The sequence below is a fragment of the Neolamprologus brichardi genome, chromosome 14 (assembly GCF_056152115.1).
Source record: "Neolamprologus brichardi isolate AB-2024 chromosome 14, ASM5615211v1, whole genome shotgun sequence".
Classification (NCBI taxonomy): domain Eukaryota; kingdom Metazoa; phylum Chordata; class Actinopteri; order Cichliformes; family Cichlidae; genus Neolamprologus; species Neolamprologus brichardi.
Genome location: NC_142117.1, coordinates 26,208,665 through 26,218,474, shown reverse-complemented (window position 1 = coordinate 26,218,474; position 9,810 = coordinate 26,208,665). Strand labels below are relative to the sequence as shown.

General features: G+C 37.0%; 1 protein-coding gene across 1 annotated transcript; it reads right to left on the bottom strand.

Moving 5' to 3' along the window:
• Positions 1-430: 430 nt before the first annotated feature.
• LOC102780960 (extracellular calcium-sensing receptor-like) lies at positions 431-4,321 on the bottom strand. Its single transcript, XM_006808504.3, has 9 exons — positions 4,212-4,321; positions 3,652-3,946; positions 3,412-3,498; positions 2,954-3,223; positions 2,551-2,757; positions 2,193-2,468; positions 1,710-1,937; positions 1,501-1,624; positions 431-1,335 (listed from the first exon to the last, which is right to left on the bottom strand). The coding sequence occupies exons 1-9, from the start codon at positions 4,319-4,321 to the stop codon at positions 431-433; spliced, it is 2,502 nt and encodes an 833-aa protein (XP_006808567.2).
• Between the last annotated feature and the right edge of the window lie 5,489 nt (positions 4,322-9,810).

The window sequence follows — 9,810 nt, the reverse complement described above, 5'->3', positions numbered from 1 at the left end:
ATACTTTGAAACTCATATCCTTAGTGATGTAATGTCCAATCATTATAAAAAACTGACCAATATTTTTATTAGTAGTCATCAGTTCCTGATAAATGATAATCCCATAGCTCCAGATATGCTAATTATACACAAATATACCATGAGTCGTGGAAGAATCTATAGTTAAAGGTTTGTTTATTTACACAAAATATTTTATTTATGAATTATGTATGTATAAGGGAAATTTAACAATTATAAGTCACATAATCTATATTAGCATTTGAAAATATAAGTGCCTTTTTAAAATATTTAACGGGACATGAAGAAGAAGGTTTTAATATGTTCTCCTGACAGTTTTTTTAAGGATCAGTATATTTGGTTACATATATTATATATTTTTTATTTAGTTTTCTGCATGTACTTTTCTGCTATATATGGAAAAATATTATGATTATTTTCCACGACCCATTATTGCTTTTTTAGTGTTCATCTCTGGTCTCATCAGGATTAAGTAACACTTGGGCCCAAACAGTGTAAATAAGAGTCCAAAACTTGAGGCCAGGATGGCAAATACCTCCACTGCATCTGCACGATTTCCAGTAGAGCTGATATAAACAGGAACAAAGGCCACCCACACAGCACAGAAGATCAGCATGCTGAATGTGATGAGCTTGGCCTCATTAAAACTATCAGGGAGATTCCTCACCAGGAATGCAATTAGAAAACTGAGGAAAGCTAGCACACCAATATAGCCCAATAACACTGCAAAACCAACAGTTGACCCAACTGCACACTCAAAAATGATCTTATCATTGTGATACTGGCTGTTTTTATGTGGAAATGGAGAGGAAGAGACAAGCCAGGTAGTACAGATGGCTGCCTGAATAGATGTAAGAACTAGAACTGTTCCTCTCTGCTGCGTAACACCAAACCACTTCAGACTGGTTCCCCCTCCTGGCTTGGAGGCTTTGAACACAGCCAGAACTACCATGGTTTTTACTAAGATGCATGAGACACACAGCACAAAGCTGATCCCAAATGCTGCTTGCCTGAGTTGACACGTCCACATCCTGGGTCGTCCAATGAACAGCAGTGAACAAAGGAAACATAACTTGAGTGACAGCAATAGCTGGAAACTAAGTTCTGAATTGTTGGCACGTATTATAGGTGTTCTGCGATGGTAGAAAAAGATCCCTAGAACAACAGCACATATAAATGTGCCCAGCAGTGAAGTTGCTGCCAAACAAATACCCAAAGGGTCATGGTAGGAGAGGAATTCTGTCTTCTTGGGAACGCAGTGGTCACGTTCGGGGTTTGACCAAAAATCATCTGGACAACTGGTGCATTCAAATGAGTCTAAAAAAGGGCAAGATAGTAAAATGGATATTATATTTCAAAGAAATTAAATTTTCCATTTTGAAAGATAAACACCTACTGCTTTTATTGGTGACTGTTCCCTCAAACATACTATGTTTAATATGAATCAAATTAAAGATGCAGTGGTGAAAGATAAAAACTTACTGCTCTTGTTAGTGGTTTTTCCCTCAGAACAAGGGATGCAGTCAAAACAGCATTTGGGCTCTCCCTTCCTTCTCACCATGTGGGTACCAGGAGGACAGCTCTCACTGCATACTGATCGAGGTGGCTATTGGACATAAAAAATTAAATATTGACTGCCTTAATAATATTTACTGTACACGTGACAAAAAGTCTGAAAAAACTTATATAACCTTTTTGGATTCAAAGTTCCAGAAGATTTTGTCTTCATCAAGTATGAGTTCTTCACCTCTGAAAGCGGACCTCTTAATCTCACCCACATTATGAACTTCAGTGCTTCCATCAGGGAGCCACAACCAGTTCATCACATCATAAATTGGCACCACATCACCATTCTCATCAAATGACACTTGATCACCAAATGAAGTGGAAAAGTTCACCCTTTCCAAGTAATAAACAAGCTGTTAAAAAAGGGATCTATTAGAATTAACTTATTTCTTGCAAAGAGTGCAAACAGTGGCACTCTGTATTCAATAATGAAATAAAATATTACACATATAATATAGAAATTTGCCAGGTAAGTCACTACTAAAGTTATGTACGTACACAGGTAAATGATCATTTTTGATCTAAATTCATTAAACACTGAATTTCACCCTGAAAGTAATTACAAGGAAACTATTTATTCATAGATGGAGAGCAAAGTGATTTCACACCTGCCAAGGCTCCAGTGACTGCAGAGTGGCACAGCTGTCTCCAGTGAAAGGCCCTCTTCCTGGCTTGCAACGCAGCATGTCATCAAGGGAATGTGCAAGAGCATACACAGCTTTGTACACATTGTACTCAGGCCGGAGGCTGGAAATGTCCAAGAACTCAGTGTCTACATTCTCTAGATCTTCCTGTCCAGTGCATAGTTGACCTCCTTGCTCCACCCAGCCTGCTGAAGCTTGTGAAAATCTGCACTGAAATATGAATTCCCAAAACTGATTCACCTGAAATATTTAGATTTTGTTAATATAAATTATAATAGCATCTAATTCTTGCACATGCATTAGAAAATGGTTAAAATCTCACCATGCTATTTCCATAGCTATTGTTGTAATGTAGAGTAGGACGTGTTTTTAACAGGAATTCCATGAGCCCTGGTATTTCCCCATGACGAATGGCAATACCTAGTGTACCACCCAGGTATGGCATAAGGTGAGGTGTTTGGAGCACAGCAGCTGCTGTCCAGGCTTCACTGGCCATCCACTGTAGGCCAGTTACATTTTGCCTCACTACCTGTGCATTGTAATAAACCAAATGTTTAAAGTGATATATATATATATATATACTTTAGGGGCATTATCATGCCATTCAACTAGTTGCTGATTTTGCAAAATAATTACAGAAGACAAATTTTCTTTACCCATTCACACAAACACACGTTTTATAAAGTATCTTCAAACCCAACAATAACCAAATTTTGAATCCAAACCTCTTCCATAAGGTTTATCATGACACTCTCATGTGCAAAGACAATGACAACTCGAGCTGTGGATTTTTTCATCACATTCACAATCCTCCTGAGTTCATCTTTGTCTTTGTCCCAGGGCAAAACCTCGAAGTAAGCCAGGCAACCTTCACCAGACAGACTGAGCTCAGATTGTAAGGATCTTGCTGCATGGAGTCCATAATCATCATCAGTGATGAGCAGACCTGCCCATGTCCAGCCAAAATGCTTTAGAATCTGAATCATAGCACGTACCTAAGTGAATAGAGATTAAAACATCAGTGTAAAGATAAAAAAAAAAACCTCTTTCAGTGGATTAGCTGCCCATCGGATTTGGGACCACACCACACGATTATCTTTTCTGTTGCCACACAATATTAAGAGTAACTGTGAAAAATCACAATATCCAAATTTGAATAGAAATTTTACTAAAACATTTTCACCTGGAATGCATCACTTGGGATCGTCCTAAAGAAGGCTGGATACTTTTGACGGTTACTCAGGCAGGAACATGTTGAAAAATAACTCACCTGTGAAATATACAGACTGTATATTGGAAAACAATTGAAAGACTTGACTTCCTATTTTAATTTTGTCATTTTGACTGAGTCGGTTTTGATTAAACTTTAAATTTAATCAAAATAATCCAAGAAAACAATTTAATGATTAAGCAGGTGACTTACCATAGGTACTCTGTACAAACCTAAAGTGCTAGAGATAGCAATAGAGTGTGCAGAGGGAGAATCACCAACAATCCCTAAGACTGGAGTAGTTCCAACACATGTATCATCTAATATAAAATGCTCCTCTTGACCACTGGCTAATGACAATGCAGCACGGAATCCAATTCCAAGGTTGATGCAGTTATCATAAAGAGTGTATCCCAGAGTGACATTAGGTAGCAGGTTGGAGCTTCTGTTGATTTCATCAATAGCAAAGGCCATGGTTTGTGCATGCCTAAATCCTAGTTCATAAAATCTAACAAAAGAAGGATTATTATTGAAACATACGGCAGAATACATGCATTAAGAATACAACAGAACTTGTGTTACAAAAATACTGCTACAAAGTAACAATTAAACAGGTTTTTTAAAATGAGAAAAATAACAAAGAAGATGCTTCATTCAACATACACCCTTTTTATGGTATGAATATATATATATATATATATATATACATATATATATATATATATAAATGGCACTGATCCCAGTTTCTTTTTCTTTTCTCCTAACATACTTACCCATGGCAAGTAGGCTGCTGTGGTTGTGAGGTAAAAGACAGGTCAGGAACACTTGAAAAAAAGTGGACTTGAAACAGTCCACCCAGAATGACATCTCCACTCTTGTGCATGCCATTTAGATGAAATTGTCTCTGTAACTGACAGGAGGAGGGAAACAGAGAAGAGGCTACAGCAGAAGTAAAACAGGAATACAGCAAAATGAATAAGAGCAAGTTGGTTTGTAATAATGACCACATGACAGCTTTCTGACTTTCTGAGCCTAGTCGTTAGGTTTTATTGTTTTGCCATTCCCTTTTATTGACATGCTGTGTTGATTAATCCCATAAGGGAAAAACAAGGAGCAGTGGCAGTTTCCATTACCTTAGGCACAAATCTGTCAGCAGCACAAACAAGAACTTAAGTTTTATCTTTATGCAAGTGGTTAGATGACAGCATTCTTAAAATATGCAGGATATTGACCAGAGATCAGTGGCGTTTTCGTTATCGTGAGCACACGGGTACAGATAGACTGAAAGACATTTTCAGACAGAGAGCAAGAGGATGCTTTCACTGAATTGACTAAATTAACTAGCTCAGATAATGAAACTGGTAAAAAAAAATATGTTCTAATATAAATGGCCAAGCATGAGCAGAAACAGGAACAGACAGAGGGTGGCTATAGCTCGGGGTGGCTACAGCTCAGGAGGTAGAGCAGAGTCATCTACTGATTTTAAGGTTAGTGGTTTGACTCCTGGCTCCTCAAGTGTGCATGCCAAGTATTGTTGGGCATAAATTTGTATGGATTTTAACTAGGAAGCACTGAAAGTGCTTGTGTGAATGGGATATGTTGAATAGAGCGCTTTGAGTACTCTGGGAGAGTAGAAAAGTGCTATATAAGAATTAGACCATTTACCATTACAACAAAAATGCTAAAGGAGAAAAATTATTATATCACACATATCTCACATATTTTTTTCTACCTAAAAAGAAAAAAAATATCACAATGTTCATTTCAAAATACTTGGACAGTAGGTGGTGCAGGAGTAACAATATTATTAATGCTGCCAAATAAGACCTTATGTTTACTCTTTGTAAGAAGGCATTTATAACTGAACTGTTGAAAGGAAAATAAAGATCCTTTAAATAAAACAAAAAAATGTGTAAACACCTGCACAAGTGCCAAGGTGGACTGGGCTGTCCAAATCACCAACAAACAGTGTCCTACATTCTTGATTTTTAGTTCACAAACACTTCTTGTAATGACTAACTACTACTATTTTGGTGATGTTAGCTCTTTATACAGTAAAGTTATAGTGGGATACAAATAATATCAGGCTGATCCTGCCACAATTTGTTCCCCCTGTCCAAATCACGGACAAACAGCATCCCACAGTTGTTTATGTTTTTGAACCCATTTTGCACAGAGGCATTTTTTGAAAAATGTATTGATAGCAATGTTGAATATTATTACACTGGAAAAAAACAACTACATGTAAAATAATTACACCATGATGCCTCTGCCTTTCTAAATGGAGGGATGGTAACTGAGTGTTTATATGTAAGGGTGTAAAAACTGCAGATAGTAAGATTAAAAGCAGGGGCGATTTTAGCCCATTTTTGGGGGTGCTTCAGCACCCCCAAAATGAATCAAAGCACCCCCAAAGATTTCTTACTTTTTTTGACAATATTTGCTGTTTGTGTGACACACTACTAAAAATATAAAAAGCATACAGTACTGTACTTGTTTGAGACGTAACATTTTAACAACAAAAGTATAGATAACCCCCCCCCTCCCAAAATGGTTTGTTCCAGCTCTCTCCTGCTCTGGCTCTAGCACTCTTGCTGCCAGAGCGATGGTGGCTGAGACGCAGCAGAGCCGAGGTGTGAGTGAATGGCTTAAGACAGGACATGTTAGTTGCATTTAACCTTCAGTTACTCTTTATATAGTTGGTAGGAGTCAGACCATGTTTCTTTTTAACTGAAAAACATTACACCCAGGTAACCTGCAGTGTTGAAAACGTGTTTTCCGACAATGTTTGCTACCCTACAATCCGTCCTGCTCTGTAGTAAATTCAGCGACATTTCACCGTCCTGTTCCTCCCATTGAAATGTATACAGCCTATTTAAAAATCTAAAACTTTAAATTTTCTGTAGCCTAAAGTTGTTACCACTGTCCTGTTTTAAATGGATATTAACTAGCTAACTGACTGAATGCCCATTAACCTTATAACTCCTGTTGTGTGTGTGCGTGTGTGCGTACAGAGAGACAGCCAGGTTCATAATGGATATGAGGAAGTTTTTTTTTAAAAAAAGGAGCCACATTCAGGTAAAAGTGTAAAATCAAATGATCCGTCAATCAAGAATAATGTTGGATCAGTGTTTCAATATTTATATCTTTTATTAGATGTTCATGTGGTTTGGTTATTTGCTTTTTGGTTGAAAGTACACTGAGAGAGGACTTTTTTATTAGTGATCTTAATAGTATTTTTTCATATTAATTTAATTTTCATCTAATTTAATACAATCTATTTGTGTATGATTGTCAGTCCAAAGAGGGAGAGAGGAAAGAGGGGAATGTGAGGAGAAAGGGCAAGGTCAGGAAGAACCAGGTAAGATAATAGACAGGGAACAGTGACAGGTACAACAGAAACTCACACAATCTGGAAGTTGTGTCCTCCCTATATTAAAGCTGCTATACAGAATCTGCAAAACAAACTGGGTTGAAACATTTTGACCCTCTTTAACAACATTCCAACATAACATTATAATTGATTGGGGAGATTAAAATTAATGATATATTTTTATGTGGTTCAGCCACAACTCTGCTAAAACCTCAGCCAGTAATAGGTAGGCCAGCTTTTGGACCGTCCAGTTGTCTGTATGACTGCCGCAGTACATACATTACATTTGCACACTATCAGAAAGTGCCAAACAGCCCTGGTGGAGTGAGGAGCTGTAAAGAGAAGCAGACGCTCTGTTTATATTCTAAAAATGTTTTAAGCTTGTTTCAAAGATTCTGTACTGCAGCTTTAAATGTTTTCCAAAAGCACACATACACTTCTCAGTGTTTCTCAAACTTTTTACAGTGTGTACCACCTGAGAAAATGTCAAGCTCTCCTAAGGACCACTATGAAAGCATGAAAGTCATAAATCTGACAACACAAAATTAGTTTTATTAAATTAGTAAAATTAGTATCTGCATACATTGTACACATTGTATACATTCTACCACAGGCAAAGTTGCCTCCATTTTTATAGTTTTAATATTATGTAATAATTTATTTGTAACAATTTATTCTGTTTCGGGAGTGTTTTTTATGTATCTGTATTATATTATACATACACATTAAATGTGAATCTCTGTCCAAAAAATGCATTCAGTTTACTTCTTACTCACTATGAGCATCATTCATTATTCTCCCGCAGTAATGAAGGTTAGGATATGTATTTTTTTTTTTTATTCCAATCCATTCTTCTTTAGCAGCATTTAAATAACCTTGATCAGATTTGATGGTTTTGTTACAGACTTTTCAAAAAAGTGTTTTGCTTTTCTTTCACAAATGTGAGATTAAATTGTGTTAAAATGTACAAAACAGTGATGTCATGTTTTGTGACGAGGACCCAGGCACAGAGAGACTTGATGAATTTAAGAATCTTATGATTTAATAAAGAAATTTGCAGACTTACACAGAGATGGTAAAATTATGATGACTGATAATGGAGATGAATACAACAGACGATGAGGACAGCGAGAAACAGGGGTTTAAATGCACCAAGGAGACAGTCAAAGAGATCTCGGGACAACGTTTAAGGATGCAGGGACTGACAGAGACAGGTTTATCTTGCCTGGCTGGGCAGCTCTCTGGGTGCTCAGCACCCCCAAAGCTCTGATTCTAGAATCGCCCCTGATTAAAAGTATTCTGCCCCTGTTGTTGCTTTATTGGGTTTCTTTGGCTGGTGCATTTTTCAGTTTTCCCACTAGTGGGCAGTATTACCCCTTGAGTTTTGTGGCTTCTTGTTTAGTTATTTTGTGTGCACTACACTGCCCCCTTTGTGCTGTGTTGTAAGCAGCAGGCAAAGTTCACGCAGGCAGTGTGAGAAAATGCCTGGAGGAGAAAACAAGCGTCACAACTTTAAGCCCAGTTTACATCGTTGGGGAGTTTGTTGAGCCGTAATCTGTAAGTAATCAATGTGTAGCTTTATTTTCTGTAAGATTAGTTACTTTCCTGTTACTTAAGAGGTTATTTGAACTTATAAGGAAAGATGTTTATGGTGAATGTAAAGCATAAGAAAAGCTATGTTGCGAACTTCTCTTTTTGGTTACAAAATAAGTCGATACTGATACTTACGTATTATTTTACTGTATGTTCACAGTCTTACAAATTAAAAGAGGAAAAAATGGTCTTCAGTTAAAGACACAAAGACAAAGCGATGTGTCCTGTCATTCCTGGGACCATCTCCTCTTATGTTAAGCTCACTGCATAGGGTGAATAGCCATACATTCACCTGAAGGCAGCAGAAACAGTATTTTGTCTATATCCGCCATTGTAGAAATTAATCTCATGTAAACAATAATGTGACGCACAGCGTGAAGTGAAAAAAGGCATATACCTTTGACAATGCGTGACGAACTCCGTATTCCTTGTTCACATGTAAACACAAAAACTGAGTTTTTGAAAATCTCCAACCTGACAGGAGTTTTAAAAAAATCTCAGTTTTCGGTGATTCGAAATGCAGTTTACGTGTGGACGAAAGGTCCAAACGCATAGAAAAAGCTGCGCTTTAAAAAATATTCGTGTAGGTGTGGACATTGCGTAAAAGAGTTAGTAGTTTATTTTATTGCTACCTGTAATTTTTTGCAGTTCACTTTTATATGTTTAATTGTTTACTAAATGTTTGAGGTGTGAAATAAACTGCAGTGGAGTTTGAAAACAGAATATGGGTGTGTGTGGTTGGAGGATGTGTTTATATGGGGGGGGGGGGGGGGGGGGGGGGTTCTTGTAAAGCAAAGGGGGACCCAGCAAAAAAGGTTTGGGAACCACTGCTTTAAACAGTGAATACTGTCATTCATCTCAGACAAAGACTCAAGACAGCTAATTTTAAATAAGGATCCAGGCAAACTTACACAGGGGACAAATAGCCATAGTTGCATTGTCAGGTTTCATTTAGAAATAAAAAAATATGGTACTGAATATATAAGTTTTTTGCTTTTAAAAAGTATGCTGAATTAAACCATATACCTAATTCTATATACAGAATATGCTTAATAGTAAAAATCAGACTAAAAGCAGTACAAGAAAAATAAAATGTCAATTGTCTTAATACATATAACAGTTATGGTAGTTTATAAATATACTGGGGCTGCATTAATTCATCAAGTATTTTGAATAATTCGATTATAAAAAATTCTTGCTTTGATACTTCATTTAAGGCACGGCTCTTTAGCGTACCATTTTCATCATGGAAATGTGAACGCGAGCGTTTCACCCACATTTGCAACTATAAACAGACTTGCAATGCAAATGTATTTAGGAGCAGTTTTAAAGAGAAACACTGATAACACAACAACAGCATGATGCCGGCACTGTTATGAAGCTCTCCGTTATTAAGAAAGACAACT